This window comes from Stegostoma tigrinum, chromosome 15 (assembly GCF_030684315.1).
Source record: "Stegostoma tigrinum isolate sSteTig4 chromosome 15, sSteTig4.hap1, whole genome shotgun sequence".
In the NCBI taxonomy this organism is placed as follows: domain Eukaryota; kingdom Metazoa; phylum Chordata; class Chondrichthyes; order Orectolobiformes; family Stegostomatidae; genus Stegostoma; species Stegostoma tigrinum.
In genome coordinates this window covers 3,920,794-3,937,355 of record NC_081368.1, presented here as the reverse complement: position 1 = coordinate 3,937,355, position 16,562 = coordinate 3,920,794, and the positions used below count along the sequence as shown (strand labels likewise).

The window sequence follows — 16,562 nt, the reverse complement described above, 5'->3', positions numbered from 1 at the left end:
CTAGGCCCAAAACATCAGCTTTTGTGCTCCTAAGATGCTGTTTGGCCTGTTGTGTTCGTCCAGCTCCACACTTTGTTATCTCGGATTCTCCAGCATCTGCAGTTCCCAGTATCTCAGACAGTGAGCCAGTCGGGTTTTCACTAGCACCCAACAGTTTCAGGGTCACTCATACTGAGACCAGCTCTGTGTTGTCACATGGAAATGCTCAATCTGTAATCAGACTGGGATGTAGCCATTACTCTTTGTAGCCTATTATGGCTCACAGTGTCACCTGGGCTTTCAGTTCAAGAACACAGAGGAATTTTGAAGGTGCATGTTTCTCTCAGCAAATAGATTGATCAATTTACCTGTTACCCACACCCTGAGCCGTCACAAAGAGCTGCTCCTGACCCTGCACTGACCATGCTTCATGTTCCAATGATGGACTCAGATACATAATGAGGACTCCTTCCTCTGTCCCTAGTGCTGATGTCAGGATACTCTGAGTAAAATTCCCGACTCTGTGAAGCTGGGGAGAATGACACTGGGAGTTGGCTGGATAGAGGCAACAAAACTGCTCCTCTACCTAACCCAGTCAACTCGAGGGGCTAAAGGGAGTGGTGAATATCACAAACCACTCTCTCACAATGGCTGCCTGAATCAATGCGAGCTCCTCCTTTCCCATCAATGGCAGTGTGTCAGAGCATGTGTTTGACGTGGCTGTATTTCAAATCTAAAGAACCTACACCTTTAGGAGCAGGTTTAAAGTGATTTACACAATGAAGTAAGATCTGCTCTGTTTCTCCTCAGGCTCCATCGGTGAATGTTAAGATGGCCTGGTTATGTGAGATGAGGAAAGTGCTAACAAATCAACAGAGGCTCCTCCGAGGTATTTTGCTGCTTTGTGCTGATGCTAGTTTCTAGAAAATTCTTTTACAATGATATTGAAAAATGAACATTTAGCCAGCTGCTTTGTCTAACTGTGCAATAGTATGAGAAACTCCAACTGTGGAAAGTGATTTCTCAATTAGCTGTAATGTTACAAACTGTGTGAACCTGGACTGTGCAAAGTTTGGGTCAGTGCAGACTGGAGATTTGAAATCGGGCTTCAAGTGGACAATCTTCTCAATGTAGAATCATAGTCTCAGAGGAAGGCCATTCAGCCCATTGTACCTGACCTGGCTTTTTGAAAGAGCTATCCCAATTCATCCCACTCACTGGCTCCCTCCCACGTTTCTGGAAACCTTTCCCTTCAGGTGTATATCCAATTATTTTTCTCTCGTTATCTTCAATAACCCTTTCAGTCAGCATTCTAGATCAGAACTGAAACGAGAACTCTCCTCAGCCATTCAATGTCCAGCATTTCCCAATAGAACCAAGCTAATTCGGAGCACTGTGTGAAGCTGGATGAACACAACAGGCCAAGCAGCATCTCAGGAGCACAAAAGCTGACGTTTCGGGCCTAGACCCTTCATCAGAGAGATCTGTGTTCATCCAGCTTCACACTTTATTATCTTGGATTCTCCAGCATCTGCAGTTCCCATTATCACAAATTCAGAGCACTAATGGATCACCATATTGAGTGATGACAAAATAATTCCAGACCTCATCCAAACTATGCAGTGACAGCTTTTATCAAATAAGTTGTGTGTGTGAGACTTAACTTCGGTGTGAGTTCCCTGCAAACAGGGAGAGCAGACATTTGCTATCCCTCCCAGGATGAGTCAGCAGATGTCTCCAGTTCTTTAGCCTCACTGTGTCAGATTATCCAAGTACGACACGTGGTCAGAAAGTGGGACAATGTGTAGCTTTGAAGGAGCAGATCACCAGTTCACCAGAATGAAAGCAGGGCTGAGCAGGTCAGAGTGGCACAGCGGCCCAGTGGTTAGTCCTGCAGCATCATAGCACCAGGGAACTGCGTTCAGTTCCACCTTCAGGTTGTGTGGATTTTTCACATTCTTCCCGTGTCTGCGTGGGTTTCCTCTGGACGCTCTGGTTTTCTCTCACAGTCCAAGGATATACAGGTTGGGTGAATTGGCTATGCTAAGTTGCCTGTAGTGTCCAGGGATATGTGGACTAGGTGGGTTAGCCACGGGAAATGCAGAGCTACAGCGATTAGACAAAGGCATGAGTGTGGGGAGATGCTCTTCAGAGGGTCAGTGTGGACCAGAAGGGCTGAATGGCTTGCTTCCACACTGTAGGGATCTATGAACATTGAACAGTGCAGTGCAGGAACAGAGTCTTCGGCCCATCATGTCTGTGCTAACCATGATGCCATTCTAAACTAATCCCAGCTGCCTGCATGTGGTCCATATCACTTCATTCCCTACCCACCCATGTGTCTGACCAAATGCCTGTTAAACCTCGCTAGTGTGCCTGCTTCTATCACCTCCCCCAGCAGCACGTTCCAGGCACCTCTCTGTTAAAAACATTTCCTCGCATATCTCCTTTCAACTGATTTCCCCCTCACCTTAAACTTATAACACCTGCTCAAAAATACCAAAGAACTGCAGATGCTTTAAGTCAGAGACGAAAGGTCGGCAGGCCTGGCAGTGTCTGTGGGGAGAAATCAGAGTTAATGTTTCAGGTCGAGTGACCCTTCCTGAAAACTGCAGATCTGAGGAAGGGTCACTGGACCTGAAACATTAATTCTGATTTCTCTCTACAGATGCTGCAGACTTGCTGACCTTTACCAGCAGCTTCTATTTTTGTCTCTGACTTAGAATCTGTAGTTTTTTTGGTTTTTGGTAGCTGTCCAGTGATGATCCCAATGATAGTATTAGTGAGTAATTATGAGAAAACAATAGATGACTGGCAGTCTGGTGAGATTTGTAAGTTTTAGCTCTCACAACTTTGAGAGATTGGCTGTAAGGTGATCCCAGTTCTGATCTATAATTGTACAGTCGTGTTCCTGTCAGCTTGGTTTCCTAACAACATTATGTTGTACACGTCAGCTGCCTGACTCCAGGGGACAGGGTGGTGCTATCAGCGTGCTTCATAAACCAGACACAGAGCCATCTCTGAGATTACTCTTGCACTTCCTTGACGTAATCTTAGTTTCCTGTTTCCAAAGTAACTTTAGCTTCAAAATTTGGATTCCCACACCAGAACTGCCTTTGCTGAGAGGCGTCTGCTCCCAGCAGTCATCATCTTCAATGATGCTGGGAGTTATTGCCACAAAGCTGTCTGAAAAGTGGAAACAATAATTTTGATGAAGTGAGCAACAAGAACACATTCCTGTGCCGTGCACTGTAACCAGGGGATCAACTGAACATAGCAGAATTGAAGTTGTTTGATGTTATTTGGTGATGATGTTAAAGGTATTAGAGAACCGAAGCATTGTAAATATAGTTAAGATACAGACTGGTCATGATTGAACGGGATACCAGAATGGGATTGAGAGACTGAATGGTCTCCTCCTGCTCATACACAGCTTTGTGAACTGAAGCTACTGACTACAGTCCATATTCCCCTCATCCTTTTACAATCTTTCCTGTGTAATACCATTAAATGATGTCCCTGTAATTGCTTCAGTGGTCATCCTTGCTCAGGAATTTCATTTCCACTTAATTGAGGCCATTTATTTAATTGGGAACTGAATGGAACAGGATTTACAGGCAGCCCCTGGGTGATAACAATACCTGATCATTATCTCACTATGCTTCTGTTCCACAGAAGACAGCCTATCTCATCATCATCTTACAGATCAGATTCTTCTGTCCCCAGGGTAAGTGTTAAAATAATCCATAAGATCTGCTCTGTTTGTCTTTCAAAGGAATAAAATAGATTGAATCAGTTTTGCATTAATTTAAGCAGTTAGGGAAATGAAACTTGTGTAGTTCCAGAGATCTGAACAGCTCTTGAGAGTGCATGTTGACCTTTTTATACCTCATCTCAGGCAGTTTTCTAATTTTTATTGTCCTTGCAGGAAACAGAAAACAGCCTCTTTAAGTTCAGAGGAAAACGATTCTGAGCTGCCAAATCCTGTGATTTTAGAAAACTTCTCTCTGTCCCCACAGCATCTTTCAACACGGAAAGGTACTGTCACAAACCCCATTCACAAACTGGACCTTAAAATGTCCTAAAGGCCCGTGGATCCGGGCACAATGAAGTTGCAGTGATACTCGTCAGACAGTTTCATCATCTTCAAGCGAAGCTTTACTGGTCGTGTGGTTTTCGGGCTGATTGTGTTCCTGGAACTGACTTCCTTGTGGGCTAAATTTATACAGTGGTTAGCTTCAAAACTTGTTTTCACAAAATTCTCTTGCTTTTACTTAGAATTTCTGAATAAAGCCAATGAGCTAAAGGGAAGGTGAGGTGGCACCATTGCTAGCTGTTTAATCATATTTATCTATTTATAGCAGGATTAGCATCATGATTCATGAGATAGGTTCAGAAAAAGACCTAGCAGCTCGAAACCAACTGCTCATGATGTCATTAGCAGCAGACGCGTATTCAAATACAATTTAATCTCATGGCCCAGCATATCCTTATCCCACCATGACCATCTACCCAGGGATCAACCCTGGTGCAAGATGGATTGTGGGAGAGTGTGTCAGGAGTAGTGAAGTTATAACATTGCAGGACAAATAGCAGAAGCAGTATAAAACAGTCAGAGCTAAGCAATCTCACATCCAGTGGATCAGATGTAAACTCAAGCCCTGCAATTCCCAATCATGAATAGTGGTGGACAATTGATGAACTCATTAGAGGAAGTGATGTCAGAAATAGCCCCATCCCCAATGATGGAAGAACCCAGAACATCAGTGCAAAAGCATTGCTAAAGCATTCACAGCAGTCTTCATCCAGAAGTGCTGAGTGGATGATCTATTTCGACCTCCTGCAGTGGTCCCCAGCTTCACAGATACCAGTCTTCAGCCAATTCGAATCACTCCACATGATATGACGAAACGATTGGAGACGCTGGACGCTGCAAAGGCTGTCACCCTGACAACATTCCGGCAATAGTACTGAAAACTTGTCCTCCAGAACTTGCCGCTCCACTGGCCAAGCTGTTCCAGTACGGTTACAGCACTGGGATCTGCCCAACAATGTGGAAAATGCCCAGGCCCTGTATAAAGGCAGGACAAATCCAAGCCAGTGAATTATCGTCTTGTCAGTGTACTCTCAATCATCAGTCAAGTGATGGCAGGTGCCATCACCTGTTTAACAGCTCGATGCCCAGTTTGGGTTCCATCAGGGACACTCAGCTTTATACTTCATTGTAATCTTGATCTAAACATGGACCAAAGAAGTGAGCTCCAAATGAGAAGAGAGTGACCACCCATGACGTCAAAGCAGCATTTGACCAAGTGTGGCATCAAAGAATAATACAGTTCAGGACCCCTGGCAAAACTGGAATCAATGGGAAAAAGCGAGAGTACTCTCTCTGATGCTTGGAGTCATACCTGGCACGAGGGGAGATGGTTGTGATTGTTGGAGCTCAGTCATTTCAGCTCCAGGACATCTCTGCAGGAGTTCCTCAGGGTAGTGTCCTCGGCCCAACCATCTTCAGCTGCTTCATCAATGACCTTCCCTCCATCATAAGGACAGAAGTGAGGATGATCACTGATGGTCATCCAATTAATATACAGTGTTTCAAGCAGGCTAGCTTAAAAACAGTAAGCATTTCAATGGATATTTTAAAAAAGGAAGTAGGTTTGGCTCTATGGATATGAACCCAGGGAGTTATTAATGGAAAATTTAGAGATGGCAGATTAATTAGTTTGCATCAGATATATAAGCAACATCCTAGTGTTAGCTGTAAATCAGAAAATGAAGGATTTATTGACATGTGTATTTTACAGTGTGAAAAACAGTAAAATACAGGGAAAAGGTATTCCACTGTTGCCATGATTTTGTACCATTTTGAATAGTTTAAGAATAACCAAAAAAACATAGAAAGATAAAGCGTAAAGAGAGTCCATCAATCATGAGTCAGCTTGTCACCAATGATGCCTGCACTACCATCCCTCCCCCACCACTGCCATCTCCATTGGTCCCAACCAACAGTAAAATGGCTGATCCTCAGGCACCATCCCAAGCCACTGGGCCTACCGCGCCAAAATCGCGCGCCCCCCACCCCACCCCACCCACCACCCCCGCCGATGTAGCAGCTGCTGATCCTGATGCCAGGTCCTGTGTTCACCCCGGATGAGTAAGAGAGGGCTCGCTCAGTCCATTCTGGAATCACTCATCGCCAACACGAGTCTGCGCTGGGATCCCTTGCTGATGCCATCCGAGCTTAGGACACGTGGCAAGTAAAGGAAACGAAAGGGAAAAAGACGAGAAAAGAGGAAAGGGGTAAAGAAAAGAAAAATGGTCAGAGTGGACAAGCCCTGGCTCAGGACTCCTCCTGTATGCCATTTTGATAGTTGGTTTTTTAATTTGAAGTCCCCCTTTCTGTAATATGAACACAGCAGTACCGCTCCTTCACACTGAGCACCGTTCTGTATGGAGAATGAAATCAGAAACTGTGACCTAACCCTGTGTTTCTCTCTCCACACAGACTGGGCCGGAACATTGCGTTATGTTGAAGCTTCTGAGGGAGCTGATGGCTGGTCCAGTAACAATGACACTGAAGAAGAAGATTCAAACCAACTGGTCAGTGAATCTGATAGATCATCATTAACATTATGTCAGAAATTTGTTATGCTTTTTAAACAAGAGCCTTCTATTCCTAATTGGTCTGAATAGATGGTGTTTATCATTGACTAGCATTTCCACTGTTCCCTCCTGTCTCCCTCAGTGACCCCCACCTCACTGCGCCTTCATGAGGCATTTATGTGAAAGCATAAGTCCAGAATGACTGACAGGCCTCCGCTCGCTTAGCTAATGAAGGGTCTAGGCCCGAAACGTCAGCTTTTGTGCTCCTAAGATGCTGCTTGGCCTGCTGTGTTCATCCAGCTCCACACTTTGTTATCTTGACCATTCAGGGCACTTTGTTCTTCTGGTCACAGAGTGGACCATGTCTAATTGGCTGTTCCACATGTTGAAGGGAATTGTTTTCATAGAGACCTGATTTTCACTAATGTCCCATGGCCCTCCTTCTCAATTGGACCAGCTGACATGAGATCACATATGAAATTGGAGGAGGTTAAACCATCCAGCCCATTGATCTGCTGCACCATCCATCATGGCTGGTCCTCTGGCATCAAGGATTCTAAAGAGCTGCAACCCTTTGCGAAAGTGGAGCTTGGCACCGATTAACCTTGAATAGATTAGACACCCTCCTGCCAATTCCCACACGCATATGCACTCAAAAATGACCACTCCAAGGCCAGGTTTGGAGAATGGGGATGGCTGTATTCAGTATCTTTCACAGCTGTTAAATTTGTGACTAATTAAGAGATTCATTCCCCCCAGTGTAATTCCTTTCAGCCAACTCTACAAGGCCAAATTTTATTCCTGTAGACAAGACTCGATAGGCAATTACAGTGGCATCAAGAATCCTAGCAAAACTGGAATCAGTGGGAATTGGGGATTAGCTCTCTGCTGGATGGAGTCATACCTGGCACATAGAGTCATACAGCACAGAAACAGACCATTCAGTGCAGCTCACCCATGCTGACCAGCTTTCCTAAGCTGAACTAGTCCCATTTGCTAGCACTTGGCCACATCCCTCTAACCTTTCCCATGAAGTTTTGGATTCCTCTAGCCTGGAGAAAAGACATTTGCTATTCACCCTACCTATGCCCTCATGATCTTATGAACATCTACAAGGTCATCCCTCAGCATCCTATGCTCCAGGGAAAAAAAATGTCCCAGCCTCTCCTTATAACTCAAACTTTCCAGCCTTGGTAACATTTTTGTGGGAGACCTTTATGGTTGATGGAGGTCATTCATCCCAGCTCCAGGGTATCTCTGCAGGAGTTCCATCTTCAGCTGTTTCATTAATGACCTTCCCGCCAACGCAAGGTCGGAAGTGGGGATGTTCACAGACGATTGCACAATGTTTAGCACCATTTGCAACTCCTCAGATACTGAAGCAGTCCATGCTCAGGTGCAGCAAAACCTGGACAATATCCAGGCTTGGGCTGACACATGGCAAGTAACATTCATGACACACACATGCCAGGCTGTGATCATTATCAATACGAGATAATCTAACCACCACCCCCGACATTTAATGACATATGCATCACACAATTCCCCACTATCAATAACTTTGGTGTTACCATTGACCAGAAACTCAACTAGACTTGCCATATAAATACTGTGGCTACAACAGCAGGCTAGAGGCTGGGAATACTGCAGCAAATAACTCACCTCCTGTCTCCCCAGACCATGTCTACCGTTTACAAGGCATAAGTCAGGAATGTGATGGAATACTCCCCATTCGCCTGGATGAGTGCAGCTCTATCAACACTCAAGAAACTTGACACCATCCAACCCCCTTGATTGGCACCACACCCTCAAGCATCCACTCCGTCCACCATCAACGCACAGCCACAGCGATGTGTACTATCTACAAGATACACTGCAGAAATTCACCAGAGATTCTCAGACCGTGCCTTCCAAACCCACGATCACTTCTGTCTGAAAGGACAAGGGCAGCAGATACCTGGGAACATCACTATCTTCAAGTTCCCCTCCAGCCAACTCACCGTCCTGACTTGGAAATAAAGCAGCATTCCTTCACTGTTGCTGGGACAAAATCTGAGAAGCCCTTCCCTAAGGGCTTTGTGGGTCTACCTACAACACATGGACTATAGCAGTTCAAGAAGGCAGCTCACCTCCACCTTCTCAAGGGGCAGCTAGGGATGGGCAATAAAATGCAAACTAGCCAGCGATGCCCATGTCCCACTAGCGAATAAAAATAATTGTCAGTTTCTAAACCTGCCTGAAATAATTTACTATTACTATGAAGTTTCTAAAATTGCCTTGAAACTCACTTACTAGACAATTCCTAGCATTTATTCAAGAGTAAAGTTCTTATGAAGCCTCAAATAATTTCAAAATACTGTGCTTGCTAGAAATCCAAAACCAAAACAGAAATTGTTGGAGAAACTTAGCAGGTCTGGCAGCATCTCGGTGAGAAACAAAGTTCACTTTCTGAGATAACAAAGTGTGGATTTAGATGAACACAGCAGGCCAAGCAGCACCTTCGGAGCACAAAAGCTGACGTTTCAGACCTAGACCCTTCATCAGAAAAGGGGGATGGAGAGAGGGTTCTTAAATAAATAGGGAGAGAGGGGGAGGCAGGTCGAAGATGGATAGAGGAGAAAATAGGTGGAGAGGAGACAGACAAGTTAAAGGGTGGGGATGGAGCCTGTAGAGGTGAGTGTAGGTGGGGAGGTAGGGAGGGGATAGGTCAGTCCGGGGAGGACAGACAGGTGAAGGGGGCGGGATGAGGTTAGAAGGTAGGAGTCTGGTATGACTATTCGTTGAAGTAGTAAAATTAGCTGCAGTACTTAACTCCATGTAACGTGTAATTACATCCCATGGTCAGATCACTGCAAGGATGATCTAATACTTGAAGTTACAATGAACAAGTAAATGATAAAACAATTGAGCATCTATATAATTACTATTGATGTCCATGTTTTTAGCTCCTTGGGCCCAAGCCTCTAGAATTTACTCTGTAAATCTCTTTATCTCTGGCCTCTCTCTCAACCTTTAAGACGCTTCTTAAATCTACCTCTTTGACCAATTTTTTGGTTCCCTGCCCTAGTTTCTCATTCTGTGGCTTGATGTCAAATGTTGACCATTCCTCCCAAGAGGCATTGGAGTGTTATGTCATGGAGATGTTATGTAACTACAAGTTGTTGTTGCTGCTGCGAAGTAATTGGTCAAGGGCTGGGAAGCGGTGTCTGAAAGATTAATAAGTCAGATTAATAAATCAGTTTTGTTTATCTTTCAGTCCCCTGGGAGATATAAAGCCCGCACCGATGGGAAAACCCAGGATTCTGATGAGCTGTTGATTAAAAGTGGAGACATTGTCCAGTTAATGCATGAGAACGGCGAAGGGCAATGGTAAGTGTATTCTCTCCACTGATGTGAAAATGCAGGTATTCCTCTTTCATGTCACTGGGCTAGTAATTGAGAAACCCAGGTGAATGTCCTGGGGGGAGTGTGGCTTGGAATCACAACATGATAAGGAGTGAAATAAGAACTCTGTTAAAATCTGATTTTAAAAGCAGTCTGGATGATGACATTTTTGATTTCTCTTAACACTTATACAGTTCACTAATGTCCTTTCGGAAAGGGAATCTGCCATCCTGGCTTGTTCTGTTGATAATATCTTCCATCACTTTGCTGATGGCCAAGGTAGACAGTTGGGGTCATTGTTGGACTTCTGCTGCTTTTTATCTTCAGGACATATTGTCGAGCAAACGCCAGGGTTGTAACTGTACTGGAACAGCTTGGCTAGGGGACTGACAGGATCCGGAGTATGAGTCCTCAGGATTGCTACCAGAACGTTGTCAGGATCTTTAGCCTTTGCAATGTCCAGTACCACCAGCTTTTTCTCTCTATCATGTGGAGTGAATTCAGTTGGCTAAAGACTGGCCTCTGTGATGCAGGGAGACCTGTGGAAGAGATAATGGGAACTGCAGATGCTGGAGAATCCAAGATAATAAAATGTGAGGCTGGATGAACACAGCAGGCCAAGCAGCATCTCAGGAGCACAAAAGCTGACGTTTCGGGCCTAGACCCTTCATCAGAGAGGGGGATGGGGTGAGGGAACTGGAATAAATAGGGAGAGAGGGGGAGGCAGACCAAAGATGGAGAGAAAAGAAGATAGGTGGAGAGAGTGTAGGTGGGGAGGTAGGGAGGGGATAGGTCAGTCCAGGGAAGTTGGACAGGTCAAGGAGGTGGGATGAGGTTAGTAGGTGGATGGGGGTGCGGCTTGGGGTGGGAGGAAGGGATGGGTGAGAGGAAGAACCGGTTAGGGAGGCAGAGACAGATTGGACTGGTTTTGGGATGCAGTGGGTGGGGGGGAAGCGCTGGGCTGGTTGTGTGGTGCAGTGGGGGGAGGGGACGAACTGGGCTGGTTTAGGGATGCAGTAGGGGAAGGGGAGATTTTGAAACTGGTGAAGTCCACATTGATACCATTAGGCTGCAGGGTTCCCAGGCAGAATATGAGTTGCTGTTACTGCAACTCATGACATGTCCATCATGGGCCTCCTGCACTGCCACAATGATGCCACCTGAAGGTTGCAGGAACAGCAACTCATATTCCGCCTGGGAACCCTGCTGCCTAATGGTATCAATGTGGACTTCACCAGCTTCAAAATCTCCCCTTCCCCCACCGCATCCCAAAACCAGCCCAGTTCGTCCCCTCCCCCCACTGCACCACACAACCAGCCCAGCTCTTCCCCCCCACCCACTGCATCCCAAAACCAGTCCAACCTGTCTCTGCTTCCCTAACCGGTTCTTCCTCTCACCCATCCCTTCCTCCCACCCCAAGCCGCACCCCCATCTACCTACTAACCTCATCCCACCTCCTTGACCTGTCCGTCTTCCCTGGACTGACCTATCCCCTCCCTACCTCTCCACCTATCTTCTTTACTCTCCATCTTCGGTCCGCCTCCCCCTCTCTCCCTATTTATTCCAGTTCCCTCTCCCCATCCCCCTCTCTGATGAAGGGTCTAGGCCCGAAACGTCAGCTTTTGTGCTCCTGAGATGCTGCTGGGCCTGCTGTGTTCATCCAGCCTCACATTTTATAGACCTGTGGAAGAGGCGATATTAATGATTAGTGTTGTCAGTTGAGTGATAGCTTGGACACTAGAGTAAGCCTCTGTTCTTGTTTTTGGAGGTTCTTTTTCTTTATTCATTCACAGGATGAGGGTGTCACTGACCAGGCAGCATTTATTGCCCATCACTAATTGCCCAGAGCACAGTTAAGAGTTAACCACATTGCTGTGGGTCTGGGGTCACAGGTAGACCAGGATGGTAGTTTCCTTCCCTAAAGGACATTAGTGACACAGTTGGGGTTTCCAACAATCGACAATGGATTCATGGCCATCATTAGATTCTTAATTCCAGATATTTTATTGAATTAAAATTCCACCATCTGCCGTGGAGGGATTTGAACCCAGGTGCCCATAACATTATCTGGGTCTCTGGATTAACACTCCAGTGATAATAACACTAGATTGTTGCCTCTCTCAGTGCACTTCAGAGTCCTTTAACCCCTGGAGAGGGGAGGCATGGCCTTTAGCGAGCACCTCATTTGAAAGGTGGAGCACTCTGACTCCTGGCTGTGATTGACTGGATGACATTCTCGAATCTCCAGTGTGAGGCTTGAAGACGAGGGTTTGTGAGGCAGAGACAATTGTTGTACCCTCTGAGCAGTTTGACTCTGAGCACCTGACGAAGGGGCAGCGCTTCAAAAACTTGTGATTCCAAATAAACCTGTTGGGACAATGACCTAGTGCCATGCGACTGCTGACACAGTTTGTGAAGAAGAGCAGCAAATCTATTTATGAAAGGCAGCTAGGTGGTTAAATTCTAGAACTAATCTGAGTTCACCAGCCAGTTCACTGCCCATGCAGAGTGTCCTCCTCAGATTCTGGAGAATGCTTCCTGATCACTGTGGAGGATGATGGAGTTGGGGGGCGGGGGGCACGCAGGGGGAGTGAGACAGAAGTTACATGATAGCGTCCAATTTCTGCCCTGCCCTGGGCCTGCAAGAGCTTCCCTGAAATGAGTTTGAAATGATTCACGCACACACAGGGGCTTATGCAGTCTGGGCCAGAATTTATTGTCTGTCCCTAGCTGCCGTTGAGAAAGTGGTCATGAGCTGCCATTTCAGATTTATTGCTGAAACCCCTCAAAGGCAGGTCATCTTAAAAATAAATGCTCCATACTTCATGACTTATGTATGGCCGCAGTGTGCAGGTTTTTGTCACAATTTTTATTTTACCTATATGGGTACCACTGGCTAGGCTAGCATTTATTGCCCATCCTTAATAATCTAGAAGTCAGCCACATTGCTGTGGGACTGGAGTAACATGTAGGGCCAGACCAGGTGAGCACAGCAGATTTCCTTCCCTAAAGGCCATAAAGTGAGCCAGTTATTTTCCTCTTGTTAATGACATTAGTTACACGATGGCCATCAGATTAGCTGTATATTCATGCGCCACTATCTGTTGTGATGACTCAAAGACATAGATAAGCTGCAGAGCTGGGCTGAGAGGTGGCAAATGGAGTTTAATGCAGACAAGTGTGAGGTGATGCACTCCAGTAGGAGTAACCAGAAGGCAAAGTACATGGCTAATGGTAAGATTCTTGGTAGTGTAGATGAGCAGAGAGATCTCGGTGTCCATGTACACAGATCCTTGAAAGTTGCCACCCAGGTTGACAGGGCTGTTAAGAAGGCATACAGGGTTTTAGCTTTTATTAATAGAGGGACTGAGTTCCGGAACCAAGAGGTTATGGTGAAGCTGCACAAAACTCTGGTGCAGCCGCACTTGGAGTATTGTGTACAGTTCTGGTCACTGCATTATAAGAAGGATGTGGAAGCTTTGGAAAGGGTGCAGAGGAGATTTACTAGGATGTAGCCTGGTATGGAGGGAAGGTCTTACGAGGAAAGGCTGAGGGACTTGAGGCTATTTTCATTAGAGAGAAGAAGGTTGAGAGGTGACTTAATTGAAACATATAAAATAATCAGAGGGTTAGATATAGTGGAGAAGGAGAGCCTTTTTCCTAGGATGGTGACGGCGAGCATGAGGTGGCATAGCTTTAAATTCAGGGGTGAAAGATGTAGGACAGATGTCAGAGGTAGTTTCTTTACTCAGAGAGTAGTAAGGGAATGGAATGCTTTGCCTGCAATTGTAGTAGATTCGCCAACTTTAGGTACATTTAAGTTGTCATTGGACAAGCATATGGACATACATGGAATAGTGTAGTTTAGATGGGCTTGAGATCGGTATGACAGGTCGGCATAACATCGAGGGCCGAAGGGCCTGCACTGTGCTGTAATGTTCTATGTTCTAAACCCATATCCCTAGTATTTTAACTTCAATCTCTGGATTACTAGCCAAATGACATTACCATTGTCACAACACCTCCACACTGAGATGGGACTATTGCTGGAAGGGCTTTAGTCTATTTTCAGCTGAACATTAAATATATTGGCTTTGTGCAAGTTCTCACAGAACCTACAAGAAACCTGTTGCTTTATAATCTTGAAATGATCCTAGGGCATTCGCATTTATATAGTGCCATTCATTAGAACATAGAACATAGAACATAGAACAGTACAGCACAGAACAGGCCCTTCAGCCCACAATGTTGTGCCGACCATTGATCCTCATGGATGCACCCTCAAATTTCTGTGACCATATGCATGTCCAGCAGTCTCTTAAATGACCCCAATGACCTTGCTTCCACAACTGCTGCTGGCAACGCATTCCATGCTCTCACAACTCTCTGCGTAAAGAACCTGCCTCTGACATCCCCTCTATACTTTCCACCAACCAGCTTAAAACTATGACCCCTCGTGCTAGCCATTTCTGCCCTGGGAAATAGTCTCTGGCTATCGACTCTATCTATGCCTCTCATTACCTTGTATACCTCAATTAGGTCCCCTCTCCTCCTCCTTTTCTCCAATGAAAAGAGACCGAGCTCAGTCAACCTCTCTTCATAAGATAAGCCCTCCAGTCCAGGCAGCATCCTGGTAAACCTCCTCTGAACCCTCTCCAAAGCATCCACATCTTTCCTATAATAGGGCGACCAGAACTGGACGCAGTATTCCAAGTGCGGTCTAACCAAAGTTTTATAGAGCTGCAACAAGATCTCACGACTCTTAAACTCAATCCCCCTGTTAATGAAAGCCAAAACACCATATGCTTTCTTAACAACCCTGTCCACTTGGGTGGCCATTTTAAGGGATCTATGTATCTGCACACCAAGATCCCTCTGTTCCTCCACGCTGCCAAGAATCCTATCCTTAATCCTGTACTCAGCTTTCAAATTCGACCTTCCAAAATGCATCACCTCGCATTTATCCAGGTTGAACTCCATCTGCCACCTCTCAGCCCATCTCTGCATCCTGTCAATGTCCCGCTGCAGCCTACAACAGCCCTCTACACTGTCAACGACACCTCCGACCTTTGTGTCGTCTGCAAACTTGCTGACCCATCCTTCAATTCCCTCGTCCAAGTCATTAATAAAAATTACAAACAGTAGAGGCCCAAGGACAGAGCCCTGTGGAACCCCACTCACCACTGACTTCCAGGCAGAATATTTTCCTTCTACTACCACACGCTGTCTTCTGTTGGCCAGCCAATTCTGTATCCAAGCAGCTAAGTTCCCCTGTATCCCATTCCTCCTGACCTTCTGAATGAGCCTTCCATGGGGAACCTTATCAAATGCCTTACTGAAGTCCATATACACCACATCCACAGCTCGACCCTCATCAACCTTACTATTCACATCCTCAAAAAACTCGATAAGGTTTGTAAGGCATGACCTACCCCTCACAAAGCCGTGTTGACTGTATTTGATCAAGCCATGCTCTTCCAGATGGTCATAAATCTTATCCCTCAGAATCCTTTCTAACACCTTGCAGACGACAGACGTGAGACTTACCGGTCTATAATTGCCGGGGATTTCCCTATTTCCTTTCTTGAAGAGAGGAATTACATTTGCCTCTCTCCAGTCCTCAGGTACGACTCCAGTGGAGAGCGAGGATGCAAAGATCTTCGCAAGTGGCGAAGCAATTGCATTTCTCGCTTCCCAAAGCAGCCGAGGACAAATCTGATCCGGGCCTGGCGACTTGTCAATCTTAATGTTTGACAAAATTTTCAGTACATCAGCTTCCTCTATCTCTATCCATTCCAGCATGCACACCTGCTCTTCAAAGGTTTCATTCACTACACAGTTCGATTCTTTCGTAAAGACAGAAGCAAAAAACTCATTTAGGGCTTCCCCTACCTCCTCAGGCTCCACACACAAGTTCCCTATGCTATCCCTGATCGGCCCTACTCTTTCTTTGACCATTCTCTTATTCCTCACGTAAGTGTAAAATGCCTTTGTGTTTTCCCGGATTCCTTCTGCCAAGCCTTTCTCGTGCCCCCTCCTGGCTCTCCTCAGACCATTTTTGAGCTCCTTCCTTGCCTGCATGTAATCCTCTCTAGCTGAACTTGACCCTAGCTTCCTCCACCTTATGTAAGCTACCTTCTTCCTTTTCACTAGAAGCTCCACCGCTCTCGTCATCCAAGGTTCCTTTATCTTACCCCTTCTTGCCTGTCTCAGAGGGACATATTTACTCATCACTCCCAACAACTGTTCCTTAAACCATCTCCACATGTCTATAGTTCCCTTACCATGGAACAACTGCTCCCAGTCCATGCTTCCTAACTCGTGTCTAATCGCATCATAGTTTCCTCTTCCCCAATTAAATATCCTCCCATTCTGCCTAATCCTCTCCTTCTCCATAGCTATGTAGAATGAGAGAGTGTTATGGTCACTATCACCAAAATGCTCTCCCACCACAAGATCTGATACCTGCCCCGGCTCGTTTCCGAGCACCAAGTCTAGAATGGCCTCTCCCCTCGTCGGCCTGTCAACGTACTGCATTAGGAAACCCTCCTGAACACACCTTACAAAAACAGCTCCATTCAAATCTTCTGCTC

The 16,562-nt window shown here is 45.8% G+C and overlaps 1 protein-coding gene across 3 annotated transcripts in view; it reads left to right on the top strand.

Moving 5' to 3' along the window:
- Positions 1-16,562, top strand: part of mcf2a (MCF.2 cell line derived transforming sequence a) — a 177,637-nt gene that overhangs the window by 149,951 nt on the left and 11,124 nt on the right. For all 3 annotated transcript variants that reach the window (XM_059651320.1, XM_059651319.1, XM_059651321.1), the window contains 5 exons: positions 790-868; positions 3,655-3,706; positions 3,908-4,017; positions 6,488-6,582; positions 9,842-9,954. In XM_059651320.1, coding sequence (XP_059507303.1) covers positions 790-868; positions 3,655-3,706; positions 3,908-4,017; positions 6,488-6,582; positions 9,842-9,954 — 449 coding nt within the window. The remainder of the gene's footprint in view (positions 1-789; positions 869-3,654; positions 3,707-3,907; positions 4,018-6,487; positions 6,583-9,841; positions 9,955-16,562) is intronic.